The following is a 16,140-nucleotide window of genomic DNA, read 5'->3' as shown; positions in this document are numbered from 1 at the left end:
CTGAAAAATTATTGCTAGTCTTGCTTATTTCACTTGCCTTTTAGATAACTTGGAACTACTGAAAGGATTTCTTCTTGTTAACATTCCAAAGACATGGATCTGTTGGAGCAGGTCCAGAGGAGGGCTGCAAAAATGATCAGAGGGATGGAACACCTCCCAAATGAGGACAGGCTGAGAGAGTTGGGGTCATTCAGGCTGGAAAAGTGAAGACTCCAGGGAGATCTTATTGTGGTCTTTCAATACTTAAAAGAGGGCCTATAAGAAAGATACGAACTGACTTTTTCATAGGATCTGTTGCAATAGGACTAAGGGTAATGGTTTAAAACTAAAAGAAGGTAGATTCAGACTAGATACAAGGAAGAAATGTTTTTACAATGAAGGTGGTGAAACACTGGAACAGGTTGCCCAGAGAGCTGATAGATGCCCTATCTGGGTAAATATTCAAGGTCAGGTTGTGTGGGGCTCTGAGCAACCTGATCTCTTTAAGATGTCCCTACTCACTGCAGAGGGGTGGGTTGGACAAGACGATCTTTAAAGGTCCTTTCCAACTCAAACTATTCTATGGTTCTATGATACATATTTTTAAATACTCAATCAAATGAATGCTATTTATGAAGTCATAGCTCAACATGATCCATTGAAGTATACTTGCAGATGTGCACAAGAACACAGTATTTCATTGAAGAACTAGCAGAATAGTTAGGAAGGCCAAGGTCTCACCTGAACTGATACAGCTGAGGTCATTCCTTTGTAAAAGGGGAAACAGCAACAACAATGAAAAAAAAAGATCCATATGCAAGTGTTTGCACAAGAAATTATGTACAGATAATATTAGAGATCCGTTAGGTAAACATTACATAAATCACTAAGATGTAGAAAAAAAAGGTGGGTTTATTTGATAATATGTAATTTTAAAGCAATTATGAACAAAATGCTGAAAAATGTGTTAATGTTAAGAAGCTCAGACCTCTGTTACAATATAAATTTGTTAAAAATGTTTATGTTCATGAAATATAAAAAACCTATACAAAAAGTTTTGGCTAAATAAAACCAGATTAATCACCAGAATAAGCAGATTTTCCATTAAAATAGTCACACGTATATTTCAGTGATGATTATTTTTTTCTTTTACAAAATAAGAATTACTTGCTAAAAGCTGAGCACAGTGTGATTGCCTATCTAGCTTTATCCCAAAGAAAAAATATTTAATTTTTCAAGTGAAGGAACTTAAAAAAAATACTGAGAAAAGTTGACTAAGTAAAGTAAATGACTAAAAAATACAAAATTAAGTCAACCAACTGAGCATAAAGATATACAAATAAAGGTTTGGTTTTCAGACAGTGTACAATAATTTCTCTTAACTCTAGAGAGAAAAATCAGTCTTCCTCAGAAGTACTTACAGTACATGGAAAAACAACATAGATAGGGTCCCCAAGGTGAAAGAGGACAATCAGGTTCATGAATCAGTGGTCAATATATAAAAGTCTTATCAAAGAAATATTGTAAACATTTTTCTTAATTGGAACCTCAGTCATCTTTGGTATAATAAGACTCGTAGGTAAACTCTGATGACATATTCTATGTCCAACTTAAGTAAGAGGAAAAAGCAACTATTTAAACATTTTGTATTTAAAGTATGCATCACTTAAAAAATACAGTATACATATATGATCACAGTTTAGTATGGATCTTTTGTTTTAATAAAATGCTCCTGGCTTATAAATATCAAATATTAATTGTTCTGGCCAAAGATCCACTTTTGGAAGGGGTCTGACGGATTACAGGATGTCAAACTCGGATGCTTTCCATTTCCTGTAAGGCACATATGTAATGCTGCGTTATACAAAGTTTGATCCTAGAGGGGATAGAAAAGAAGGAAAGAAACAGTTAACAAAAAATTAGCATGCTATTTTCCCTCACTCTTTATTTTTAACCCCCAAGTAAAAAAAAAAAAAGAATTTGCTAAATTCTTTGCTAAAAAGAATAAGGCCATGCAGGTAGCACAGGGGTGGGGAGTAGCAACTGCACACCAGTGGTGTGCAAGTGCCAGCTTATTTCTTAGGAAGTTTTTATAAAGTATTTTAAAAGACACAAAACATTTGGTTTGGCTTTGAGGTGGATGCCCAAACATACACACTTAAGAATATCAACTGGTTTTGTAAGTGACATTTCTACTCTTCATTTAAAGTAGTTTTGGTCTAGCTACTGAAAAGCTCAAATTATCTAAATTTTCCTCCCAGAAATAAACTTCCTCTTTTTTGGCTTCTGAGTTTTTTGTTAAGGTTCTTTCTTTTATTGGAAATCAACAATTAACTCACATAAAAGATCACTGATAAGATGCCAATAGACTGTGCAGTCTAAATACCTTTTGATGCAGCCATTGCTCTTCTCCGACAGCAAAAGTTTTCTTGCCTTTGTAGTTACATTCATGAAGCTGCACAGGTCCTTTAGAAGCATGCAGACAAAGCTCCTTCTGAATGTTATGTCGAATTTCATGGTGTGCAGAATATTCAAAGTACTATTTAAATAATTTTTTAAAATATCAGTGAATTAATACAAACAAGAGTACTAAACCAATCTTTTGAAATTCATATTCACAAAGTAATGGATTCCTTTTGTTATTCAACAATTTGAAAATACAGAATATCTGATTTTAAGCATACACACTTTAAAAACGTTAACAAAACTAAAAGCATATTTAAATACTAATGCAATAGAATATGTTTAGAAGTACTTAAATGCATAAATTGCAAATGATGCTTTGTGCATAAGCATCATGATGCAAGATTTCATTGCTTGCTCCCAAAGGAATCATAAATAATTCAAGACGACAAACTGAAGAGTGGGGATAGCTGCTTGGATAACTTAAATTTTGGCATTTCTGAACTTCAAATATTTTTATTCAAGTTTTGTTGCTGGATTTTGTTTTTTATTAGAGCAAACAAAACCAAAAATTTGTCACACAGAACAATACTGATTGCTATACGCCAGCTTTTGCTGCTTGATCTAAACAATAATGCTGACAAAAAGACAAAAGCTCTCTTGTGAGCGAGCCATTAGAAAAGGAATACGAGTATGTATTTTTTCAATGAATTTTAAAGTCATTTCCTGACAGTAGCCTTCAGGTTCAGGAATCCTGAGCTCTAATTCAGGTCTTAACAGGGCTTTCATTCTAAGACTTACAGACACAGCTATCCTTTTATACCTCCCATCCTACCGAACCATCCTGGACTCTTCCTTTTCTCCTTTATTAGACAGCAGACTGCCTATCATTACATCCCATTACCACTGTTTCTTGGTCCATATGTCAGCCTTCACCATATCTTTCTTTGACTACTAAGACCAGGCTCAGTTAGCTCCCTGTGGCTTTCAGCTATCTGTCTAACTGGTCAGCTTCCATTTTCTCAGTGCCTTGGCATCCATTGTAATGGCACTGAGGAGCGAACAGGCACCTCACTCTTAAGTGTTTGCATTACTGACTGAGAAAGGTACTGACAGGAGCAACCTGCTTAGCCATTTAGCTCTCAGACATAATAATTTGTTCTAAACCTGTTAATCTGACTTATCTGTTCTGATTTATGTTTTGAACTCCAAAATCTTTGCGAGCCCTGAAAATATGATCTGAAAGCTAGGTTTAAAACTTCATGGATTTTGGAGATTGAGATGCTATCAGGATGGACATGTTCCCAGCCCCAGAATATTCTTAAAAGTAAGAATGGGAAACAGTTAATGTACAACTCTGAAAACTAGGTTGTCTTTTCTGCTGCCTTCTCCTATCTCAAATACATGAACAAAGATGAAAAATGGGAAATTTCAGCCTACACTGCTGAGGTCTGGTAATAACTATAATACAACTGAAAACAGAGTATTGCAAGGAGAAGAATTAAGTAAGTAAATATGCACACCTCTTCAGCATTACCAGCACAACCTCTATTAAAATTCTCTGCAGGTCGGCATTTACAAGGAGTCAGACTATTTTATGGGAACAAGAAAAGCAAAAAATATAATACGTGGAAGCATAGAGGTTTAGTACAGTCCAAGATAACTTCGAGAGCAAAGACAACAGAAGCAGACAGCAGATGTCTTAATACAATGTCTTAGTATAGTGTTCTTGACTATGACAATGTGAAAAGACTAATATAGTATTAATCCAAAACAGAATAGAACAGAAAGTTAAATATTGTAAGAAGCTAATCTAACAGGGTAGTTGTTAACCTAGACAGTATACCATCTCCCACAAAAATTGGTTAGGAAAGCATTGACTAACTAGGATCATGTGTCTGAATTTTCACAGTGCCATCAATGAATGGCTTGTAAGATTGAAGATTTTTTAAAAAAAAAAAATAAATTATAAGTATATTCTAACAAAACCTGTTAAACTTTTGTTGAACTTCAGTTATTAGAGATCTACAGTTAATCAATTTTATTCCAAATAACTCTTTACGGCAGTAAAGAATTGTTCATTTCTGAGTAGGAAAGGAGATTTTGCTTTTATTAATGCCTGAAGGATTCGGTATCTGACATCTACCGCAAGTCATACTGTAGAAGAAAGACGGCACCATCACTGCCTCTAAGAGCTATGCACCAAAGAGAGCTTCTCTTGGACAAATGCAATCATATTACTTATTTGCATTAGCCAGTACAGGATAGACCAATTTGACCTCACATTATGAGGCTGCAAGCATGACAGGGAAGGTGGCTCTGGCGTGGCCACTTGGTCTCATTGGCTGGATTCCCACCAACTTCTTCCTTGACTGTGCGAGTCCTGGTGGCAGAGAAAGAGCAATAGGAGGAAGTATAAGGAAAGTAAGAATTAAGAAGATGATGCTTAAAAGAAATTAGTAAGGGTAAGATGAAAAGGCTTTGCATAGAAAGGGGAGAACAAGTAAAGCAGTACAATTGTGTTAAAAATCTGAATCTGTATGCTGAACGTAAAATGTTAGAAGTGGAACAACATGAAGAGCAGTATGAAATTTTTCTTGAACAATATATATGAGAAAGAACTTATAAAAAAAGAGAGAGAGAAAAATTGCATATTAAAAATGAGTCCATGTCTCTAAAATAAATTAGAAGTTTTACTATGGTAAAGTTACAGCTGAACAGATCATAAGAAACAGCTAACAAATATTTTACCTGATTTCCTCCAAGTCCATGACAAGAATACATAATCAGTGGTTTGCCACCATGATTATTTTCACCAACATCCAGACACATGTGGTTACCTATGTTTTTTAACTAAAGAAAGGATGTTATGAGAAGAGAAAAAAAAAAAAGGCAGCTCAGTGGAGATGACAAAATATTAAACCGTCTCACTAGCATACAAAACTAACATTTGGCTTAACAATTACAGCTATTAGCTCATTGCTACTTTCTGCAATGCTCAAATCTAAAAATCTTGGTCTCTCAGAGTTAATTTTTTCTAACCAAAAGTCTAATAACTATAATATGATTGTCTACAACCACACACTGTGAATTATTAGGCTATTTGTATACAAAGTGACTGTTATTCAAGTAACAATTTGAAGAGATACACATAAAATATTCAAAATTGGAGGAAGAACTGCTAAACATTCCCATTCACCTGAAGTTAAGAATTGTTAGTTGTTTAATATTTTGTTTTAGCAATGCAATGCCTAAGAAGTTATTTAGCAGAGGAAATGCAATGGTCTGTAAAAAAAATTCATATATAACTAAACACACATTTTCCTCATCATAAACCTAGCTGTGCAGTTGTCATCATTAATATTAACTAAAAATTCTGTCAGATTGCTTACTATTTAAAGCTAAATTTACCTTGATAATTCCAGAAAACTTTCACCACTGACTTAGCACTTTTGTGTCATTTTAACTGTTAATGATGGGCAGAACTTTGCTTATTTTAGCAGGCTGCAAGATCCCATTAAGCAAGGCTACTGTTGGTTATTAAGACGCTTTGCTCACCATTGACAAAGCTATAAAATATTCAAAGGTATGCAGAAGAGATTCTTTGTCAAGAGTAGTGACAGAACTCCCTAGAGCATGACAGCTGAAACGTAAATGCTATGGCTAAAGTAGCACAAAAGAATAGCAAACTTCCTGGAACATGGAAGACTACAGAAAATAATTAAAAACTTACATATCCAGAAAACAAAGGATTCAGGTCTGGCACATATACTTCAGGATAAACATTATTGAGATACCAAGTGAAATTTTTACACTGCAGGTGCTGCCTTAAATCAAGTCTTTTTGAGATGTCTCCAAATGTTTTCTGTTAGAGAAAGGGAAGTAAGGAAGGATGGAAGAGAAGAACTAACTTTACTAATATCAATATAAATCCATGAAACTCCGTATTGTAGCATTAAACAAGTTTTAAGCTTCATTTGTTTTGTTTGTTTTTGGTTGTTTTTTTTTTTAATACTATGGTTACTGTTGTTTGTTTTTCAGGATCATAAAACCTGTTGCATTTTGCCTGTAGCATTTCAAAGCACATGCAAGAAAAATACATTTCAACATGGACAGAAGAGAAGTAACCTTTTCCCCACGAGGATTTTAACAATGTCATGAACTGCGAAGGTACAAACAAGACCGTACTGGTGACAGTTATAAAGTTAACACTGGTCTTACTAAAAAGAGTGAGCTGACGTGACGAATTGGACTAATTAAATAATCAGCATAATAGTCATTGCAATGCAGCATCTCCCAGAGAAAATGTAGTTGTCTAGCTGCTAGACATGCTTAGGAAATCTAATGCTATTAGTGATAAGATATCACAAAAATTATCACAAGAAAATAGCCTCTTGAAGAAAACTCTAGATTCCAGCTGGTGAAAGACCAAAGTTCCAGAAAACTTACAAAGATAAATTAACCAACACCCAACCCTGTTGAATTTAACTTAATTTTTTAAGCAGATGGAGACAGGATGGATATCTGTCATTGCAGAAGCTTTACTCTGCAGCTGAAGAACATCAAAGCCTCTTTTTAAAGTAAAAATAATAAGCCACTTGATACTAAGGAGACATTATGTTTCTCACTCCAAGTTAGTTTGCATTTTCTGTGCTGAGTAGCTTTTCTCACGCTTTTCTGGTAGTCCTGGTAGCTGTTCAGTGCAAACAACCCGAGATTTTCAGGAATGTACGAATAAACCATGCTTATCAAAAAACCCACCACAAAAAGCACTGAAGTTTTTAATTTGCTGAGACCACAGCATTAAGCAAACTGAATTCTGTCTTTTGAGTAAAATATCTAGAATCTTTACATACTTTGTCAATAAATAACTTTTGCTCACCAAAACTTTCAACGCAGCAACTGTGATTTCTATTACCACCACCACCACCACCTACTTGTTTCACAATTCTTGCTGCCTCTGTGTTTCTTCGGTAAAATATTTCTTTATATTCATCCATCCAGACTTCTGCAAGGCGGACTTGATTACGTGTGATTACTTGGGTACCTTTTGGGAAAGTATGGGGACTCTTGCTGCGAAAGACATGGCCAACAACAGAGCAAGGCATGATCTCCAACTGTCCACCACATTGCCATACCTAATAATAAATTTTTTTGCGTAAGTGCACCGCAATTAGAATTAATGGAGAAGAAAAAAAAAAATCACAGAATCACACCATGGTTTGGGTTGGAAGGGACCTCTGGAGATTATCTAAGTCCAACTTCCCTGCTAATGGTGGTTCACCTAGAGCAGATAATCAATGCTATTGCTCACCGGAGGTGGGGGGGAGCGGAAAAAGCCACTAGCAAGAGTGCATATATCAGGCATACTATAAGTGAATTTCCTATTCAGGTAAAACCTGGAAAGGGACATTTCCACTGTCAACTCTAAACACATTTTAAAAAAAAAATCAATTTAGTGAGCCTGTATACACTGTATGTATAGAGACCACTGCACTAAACAAGTGTCTAAACTTACTCTGAAAGACATTTCTATATTTTCACCTCCCCATATTTCCATTTCTTCATCATAGCTTCCAATGTGCTCAAAGTAGTCTTTTGATATAGAAAAGAGACCTCCAGCAAAAGTAGGTGTTCTGCAAAAAGAGAAATTTACTGAAGAAGACAGGATTCAGATAAGTACGTTTTTTAATCATAGATATGAAAACATGCTTTAACCATTCTAGGAAGTCAGTGCTTCACTACACTAATACTTTTTCCTGGCATAGATAACACTTCAAACAATTACATCTACCCGTACCAAGTCTCATTAGACAGTTTCATTGTTATTTATTAACAACTGGTTTAGTCTAACAACTGCTGATATAAAAGACATTACCAGGAAAAATAATATACTTTCCCTGTATGGAGAATATCATGCAAAGTTATTACTCCTCCAGAGCAGTAACCTGTCTGAGGCAAAATCACATACAATTATCATCAAATGCATAACTGTAACAGCCTAGTATTTTGGTGCTCTGAAACTTTGTTGTCATCCTTTCAGGGACGGTGAATGTGGACCCAGAACTGGTGTTACTGTCTCTGAATAGAACTGCTTATAATTGTCTTCTCACCTTTCCCTCCCAATGAAAAAGATACCTAGAAATTGCTTATTATGTTCCTACTGCATGTAGAAAATAGTTACTGCATTAAGGAAATAGTTGTGTCATCTGAGTAGAATGTTCCCTCCAAACCCAACCTCAGCACTTAAAGGAGGGTATGTTTTTATGAAAGCCGTAAAATTCACAAGGTTATTCTTAAATAATTATGAAGATCATCTAAGATGATTCTGACCATACTCATCTGAAGAACTAGTTAATTTAAAACCCGCTGTTGATAACCAAAAAACATGAAAACTGAAGGATTTGAAACATTATTCAAATTATGTTTACCTAATTGGATAAGTTTCATCTTTTCTTCTTTTATTTTCATGTTTCGGAAGAGACTCCCATCCAAATGACAAACTCCAATCAAAATTTCCTCTGTTGTGGTTATGTCCATAAGGAGATGGTTTACTGAATTCAAAAGTATTTAGATCTATAGAAGCAATGTCAGGGCTTACAACAGCGACAGGGTTCTCAGCTATTCTTGCCAATAATGGCTCTAACCAGCCATAAAAGCATTCACCTATGGAGAAAATGGGAACAAACACTGAATTTTCACTTGGCTATAAAGTAGTACACAGGGAATATTATTGCTTGCTCACAGGAAGCCAATATGCACTGCTTTTAAATACCATTGCTAATTATACTTCAATTAAATGATTTAGCAATAGGAAAGATTATACATTGCTTTTTTTTTTTTTTTACATTGTAACATTAAATGAAAGACAACAGCATCATAAACCAGACCTGGCATAGTTACATGTTACACTTACAATGAGCATCCAGAAAGGTAAGCGTCTCTCCTGTTGCTACTGAAGCTCCCAACAACCGTGCAGTGATCAGACCTTTTCTTTCCTTTTGACGGACTACTTTAACAATTTGAAATTGTTTCACATACTCATCTAGTTTATCATGCAAATATTCTAGGAAGAGAAATCAATTTCAATACATTCACTGTATATACATGCCATTGCTTAAGATTTTATGTTCCTAAACTAATAGGATAAACAATTCACACTCATTCCAGGAATGACTTCAACAAAAAAGCTGTATATAATTGCTGACTGTTGAATGTTATTTTGAGAGGCTGAGTTTTTTTGGGAGTGGGAGTATAGGAAGAGGTTACTGGTAAAGAACAGAGGATGGAATATTACATATGTTCTAAAAGAGAAAGGACGTGTACTAGTACATCTCTTCTGCAGTATTAATGGTTTGAATATCAATTTAAAATCAATTTTCAGAGCAAACAGATCACAGACATACTTACTCTTGTTCTACGATAAACAGGCAATTTTTTCCTTAATGACATCACATTTTACACATAGTTTTCAAAGGCTACAATGTTCAGAACAGTAGAAGCAGTGATATAAAAAACTCTATAAATGTATAAAATTTGAGAAACAAGTCCATACCCACATCATCTTCCTTCCTCTGCCCATTCTTAGTATTAAACTGTACTACTGAATGAACTTCACATCCAAGTGTCATTACACTAAATACAGACTTGCAAAAAGTGTAAATACTCTAACAAAAGCATGTATACATAGCCACATTCACCTGAAGTTAAGCATATGAATTTTTCTGAACTTGCATTTTTGATCACACTTGGTATAAATTCAATTATTTGTGGCAGTCAGCTTGAGTATTGAAGATTATTTTTCTATTAAATAATTCTACTTTCTAGGAAAGACACTGTCCATATTAATGAAATTTTCATAGACAACCACTACGATATAATGCAAAATGCTACAAGCATTGGACGGTTCATCCTTGGATACTTTGTTCTTTAAATTGTAATCAGTTTGAAACACAAATTACAGACCTACTTGTCATGCAACCAGTTATGCAGTTTAAGCATTCCTAGAATTGGAATAATTGGAAAAGGGTTTTAAGAACCTCTTAAAGGACATGAATTTCATATTTTACTACCTTATGGAAAAACAGAAGGGAGACATCTATTACATATATTTTACAGAAAAAGAAAGGAACAAAACCAATTAGAATACCATTATGCATGTTAATGGTGGTAAAGAGGTACCAGTTTATCTGCAATCTTAACATGTCTTCACTTTTTAAAAGAAAAAAAAAAAAAGAAGAGAAAATACTAAGACTTCTTACCATCTCCACTGGCATCGTCCACCAAAATAATCTCCTTTAGCAGTACGGCAGGAGATGTATACATCACGCTGTGAACCGTTCTGAGCAGAGTGGACCATGCTTCATTATGAAAAACTATTATAATACTTGTTGTTGGCAATGGCGGGCAGCGCTTAAATTTTTGTTCAATACATCTACACAGAGTAGGAAGTGTCAAATGTTACAAAATGGACAAAAAGTTATGACTCGGATTCTTAAAAAAACCCTTCTTCTTCTAGTACAAACTTTTATAAGTATAGACATTAAAGATTTCAGCTTCTCCACTTTCTATTCCAGGTTTAGATCTAAAAGATTTGCTCCAACCAGAGAAGCTGTACAAAATATTTTTTAAAATATGATGAATATGAATTCCACTTGAACAATTGACTCAGTTCTAAGTCATCATTACTGCTGAAACCCCAAAATACAAAGAAGAATATTCATTAAAAGAATGAAGAGTTTGCAAGGAAAAATAGAACAGATGTAATTCAGAACTTCAGCATTTTGTAGAAATACCATATAATCCTTGGGGTAGCATATCCCATTCAAGGCAAACAATTTTAAACCACCGTTTTTTAAGATTCTGAACGTAACTTTAAATTCAATTCAAAGTCAAGATGACAAGATAATACTTCTGTATTAATATGCCACACACTTACTGTTTATTGCCTGTCCATTTTAAAGGCTGGAAGACTTCTCAAAGTAGTTATTACAGCCATTATACTACAAAATACACAGGCAAAAACTCACCAGTTATGCTTTAGCAAATGTTATTGTGAACCATACCACATGAAATGCGATATTCGTACTACCACCAGCAGCTCAGTAAAGTTAGTCACTACTGACACAGATAGCTCAGAATATATAAACTGACACTGACAAAGGCTGCTCATAACCAAACCCCACTCTACACAAGTCGTACACTTTTAATCAATAAAATTTTTGAACACTACAATATCGCTGAGATGTTCCACTGCCTCATTCAACAGTTTTCAATTCCTAATCTATCACATTAAGCTGGAGATTTTATTAACACTAAATATTAATAAGGGATGGGGTGGGGGATGGTGTTCAAATTGGGAAAAAGTTTAAACTATGTTTTTAGATTTCTTCTAAGTGAAACTTAACAGGCTTCCGGAAAGTCAGAAATTGTAGCTTATAAGCAAAAGCAGAAAACCTTGATTAAATATGGTTACTTTCAATTAAAAAACCATGAAAGAAATGAGCCTTTTTAAACATTCTTGGCTTTGGAACTGTGGATCACTGTGTACAGCCAATCATTATGTACAGTGAGGAGACGTGCCTAAACTATCACCTAATGCTGAACTCAAATCACTTGGCAGTGTGCATTTCTGACATTTTTTTTCTTCTTCTAGGATATACACATTTTAACATACTCAGGAGGTCGAGTGTCTGGTCCAAGATCTCGGTGTAAAGAAATCCTTTCGCTTGCAAATGCATTAAAACAGTGTTTTTCTTCACCACGCTGCTTTTCCTTCTGTTCTTCTGAATTTAAGTTGACGGTTTTAAATGCTTTACCAGAAGCTCCAGGAGCATTAGGATCTTGAAGAGGTCGATCAAGAAAGGGTTTTAGTTCCACTGCAGTATAGTGTCCTGGCAAACAGTGCTTCTCTCCAGGAATCTTAGTTTGCTTAATGGGTGCTTTTATCTGCATTTTTGGCTTTGCACCTTTGATATTGTTCATAGCGTTTAACACAAGTCCCAGTACATGACTTTTCTTTCCAACAACTGGCTCAATCCCTGCTTCATCTTTAAAATCTTGAACACCTACTTCTCTTTGTAACAAAAGTAAAAATACCAGAAAGACAAACACGATAATGCTAAACTTCCAAAGCTTCCAGTGAAAAAATATTTTCTTGAATAGTTTAGGTATTATTTTCAAAGCCATTCTAGTTTAAAAAAACTATCATAAGACAGAAGTTTCTGTGAATGACACTCTTCAAGTAGATCAGTTTGCTTGAAATTTTAATACCTGTAAAATAAAACAAAAAGTATTTAAACATCTAACATTCAACTATGTAAAGCTACAAGAAATTGTTGGGCAGGAATTAATTCACAACTCCCAACTGTCAAACATTGCATGTCCACCACTAAAATATATGTCGACGTTATCTAGAAGATACACAAATGCATTTCCTCTGTTTGTTGTTTTGGTTTTTTAAAATACACTTCAAATAGAAGAACCAGAAAGCAGGCATACCACTAAAAATGAATTATTATAAATTACACATAATGACATTACTTACAATATTTCTTTTCCTAAATCTTGAAAATGGAGTTATTTAAAATTAGAAGAAAATGTTGTTCTAAGTCTTCCAGAAACAGGAAATTTTAGTTCAGTGACGGTATAGAAGGAAAACAGATGGAATCAATAAAGTAATTTCAAGTTGCATGTAGGAAAGATCCACATAAAAATTATGAATTATTAAGACAGGTAGGACTTATCAACTTATTTCCACAATTTGGAAATTCCCAATTTTTATTTTTTTTAAATTTACTTCAAGATCAGACTTAAGTAATCAGACTTCAAGTGGGCAATTTTTAGAGTAATTTAGTTATCTGGTATACATGTTCAATGGAGACTTAACACAGGTAATTTGGAGCACGTTAATTTAGCCTGTGGATCAAGTAATTATGCTCTCTACTTTTTTCATTCACTTGTGCTGCTGCAACACATCAAGAGAACATGTCAAAGATCTCTCGTCTCTCAGGAACTCTGACACTATTTTTTTCACAGGCAAGCAATTATTCAGTGGCTTTCAAAGATGGGGAACTATGAAAAACATTTGAGGACTACCAGAATCCAAGTGATTTCAATTAAATTCTCTCTGCAAAATTGGCAGATTAAAAGAAGGGAAAAACCAGCAGGCCCCCTGAATCCAACGCACAGCTTTATCCTTGTATAAGCTACATGGATGTGAACTGGGAAAATAAATAAGCAGATTCTAGATAAAAGCCACAGTTAACTCCCACTTACTAACTACTGACTAGAATTGCAAAGAAACCCACCCTTTCCTATTTTGACATTTGAAACAGAAATAGATTCTCCATTTTGTAACTGGAATAACATGTACTCAGTATGAAACTTAGAGAAAACAGAAAAAAACCCTCACCTGGTTTCCTTCAAGAATTTGTATGATCAGTTAAGCATCTAGATTTGTTCACGTTACAGTTTATTTCAAAGCTTACATCAGCTTTTTTAAAAAAATCATACATTCAAACTACAGTTGTTTTACCATAGAGATATCGTTACAAGAACGCAGAGGGGAAGCTCATTATAGCATTACCATATAGATACTAAAAAATACCAAAATATGCTTCACAAGGTGCAGAAAATTTCCAAGAAAGCCCTCAAAAAAATGCATTCCGTTTCACACATTGTTTTACTTTAGTGCTGAAAAATTTATGCTACACTATCAACACCTATACACTGCAAGACTAAGAATAAAGCTTTCTCTCCCAGTGAAAGGTTTGCAACTAAATTATCAGATGAAAATATGCCTTGTTTTCCCATGATGTCTGGTGGGTTGATCTTGGCTGGCTGCCAGACACCCATCCAGCCACTCTCTCATTCCCCTTCCTCAACATGACAGCAAGGAGAAAATAAAAATGAAAAGCACATGAGTCGAGAAAAGGACAGCATGATTGCTTACCAAATACTTCTGTGGGGAAAACAGACTCAAGGATCATGAATTTCATTTATTACATTAAGAATAGAGTAGGATGGTGAGAAACAAAGACAAAACTAAAACTACCTCCTCAGACTCAACTTCACTCCTTCATTGCCAACTATTCTATCTCTTTTCTCCCAAGTGGTGTAGAAGGGATGGAGAATGTGGTCAGTTGGTAAAACTTCATGTCTGTTGCTCCTTCCTCTTAGAACTTTTTCCCTGCTCCAACACGGCTCCTCTCCACAGGGTACACATGGGCTTTCCATGGGCTGCAGCTTCCTTCAGGGCATACTCATCCACCTGCTCTGGCATGGGGTCCTGCTGCACAGGGTGCAGCGAGGATATCTGCTCCAGTGTTGTCCTCCATGGGCTGCTGAGAAATATCTTCTTCTCTGTGGTCTTCTCCATGGGCTACAGCAGGACTTCACCGTGGGCTTCTCTATAGCGTGCAGGGCAGTTTCTGCTCCAGTGCCTGGAACACCACCTCCCCTCCTTCTTCACTGTCCTTGGTGTCTGCAGGGTTGTTTCTCTCACTCCTCTCTTACAGCTGCTGTGCAGAATTTTTTACTCTTTCTTAAATACCTTATCACAGAGGCACCAGCAACTACGCTGGGTGGCCCAGCTTTAGCCAGCACTGGGTCTGTGTTAGGGTTGGCTGGAACCAGCTGTGCCCAGCACAGGGGCAGCCCCAGTCTCTTCTCACAGAAGACATGCCTGCAGTCATCCCCACTTCCCAACTTTGTCATGTAAATGCAATACAACATGGAAAGCACTGAGAAACTGTACAGCTCAGTGCTCAGCAAGAAGAGTGTAACTTGTAAAACTATCATTGCTAAATTTGCAAGGGCTTTGCCTAAGTCTACAATCTCTGCAACCTGTTAACCGGGAATGTTTTTGTAACACCGTAACAAAGAAAATCACATTACTGTTTCTCAGTGCACCATACACAAGCACATATCATATTAGCAAATCTTAAAGCTTGGGAATCAATAAACAATGTAAATATATCTTCCTCAAACAGATAAAAGAAAACACCTCTAAAGCGCCTAATATTATGAGAGGTCTGACAACTTCTGTATCTCACAAGCAGTCATTAGGCATAATCCATCAGGCAAACACCTGGGGAGAAGGGCCATTACTGTTGGCTGGTGTTCATATCCAGACATTGTTGCCCTCAAAATTCTCTTATCGCACTAAACATGCAACAATGTTCTCCACCTTTCTTTAGCTTCTTCCTCTGGCAGAGAGACTTAGATTTGTCCATGACGAGAGATACGTTAAGCTTTAATAGGTTAAGCTTTTTTAAAGTTAATTCTGTATAGCAACACTGAAATTATACTTAAATTTGAGAACTTAATCAGTACTTGAGTCAAATATTTACAACTGTCTCTTTCTGTTTTAATAAGCTGGCATGAGACTACTCAAAGGGTAGAAAAATTACATGGTAACACATCTGTTATCTGCCTTAGTACCAGAGAAATCTTTTAACTAATTTAACAATTACTTTAGAGAGTTAAAGATGCAGTTGTCAGATTTCCATTGTACATCTTCAGCATTTGAATTAATGCAGCAATATCTACTTATCCTACACTCAATATGCCATTATATTGTTTTTTTCTAGTCCTATGTTTACTACATGAACTTTGGCTTAATTGTCTTCAGCAACACAAATGGAAGAAGTAGCAAATACCAAAGATTTCTTCCATAGATTCTTTGCATGTAATTCTGACTTTTGCTGCTGTTGGCTTTGACGCTGACACTAACGTATTCTTCACACAATATCAAAA

The 16,140-nt window shown here is 35.4% G+C and overlaps 1 protein-coding gene across 2 annotated transcripts; it reads right to left on the bottom strand.

The window, feature by feature from the left end:
* Positions 1 to 455: 455 nt before the first annotated feature.
* Positions 456 to 12,675, bottom strand: GALNT3 (polypeptide N-acetylgalactosaminyltransferase 3). Of its 2 annotated transcripts, none has more exons than XM_069861178.1 (10): positions 12,059 to 12,675; positions 10,644 to 10,816; positions 9,299 to 9,448; positions 8,814 to 9,048; positions 7,901 to 8,018; positions 7,320 to 7,520; positions 6,116 to 6,247; positions 5,134 to 5,235; positions 2,366 to 2,518; positions 456 to 1,855 (listed from the first exon to the last, which is right to left on the bottom strand). In XM_069861178.1, exons 1-10 carry the CDS (start codon positions 12,568 to 12,570, stop codon positions 1,733 to 1,735), a joined length of 1,899 nt encoding a protein of 632 aa, XP_069717279.1. In that variant the 5' UTR covers positions 12,571 to 12,675; the 3' UTR covers positions 456 to 1,732. The 2 variants fall into 2 exon arrangements, 1 of the variants encoding a protein (XP_069717279.1); XR_011337745.1 differs by lacking the exon at positions 456 to 1,855 and adding an exon at positions 4,667 to 4,765 and having other exon boundaries at positions 2,403 to 2,518.
* Positions 12,676 to 16,140: the final 3,465 nt, after the last annotated feature.

The sequence above is a fragment of the Phaenicophaeus curvirostris genome, chromosome 7, assembly GCF_032191515.1.
Source record: "Phaenicophaeus curvirostris isolate KB17595 chromosome 7, BPBGC_Pcur_1.0, whole genome shotgun sequence".
In the NCBI taxonomy this organism is placed as follows: Eukaryota; Metazoa; Chordata; class Aves; order Cuculiformes; family Cuculidae; genus Phaenicophaeus; species Phaenicophaeus curvirostris.
The sequence above is the reverse complement of the archived record's forward strand: the minus strand, read 5'-3'. Positions and strand labels throughout refer to the sequence as shown.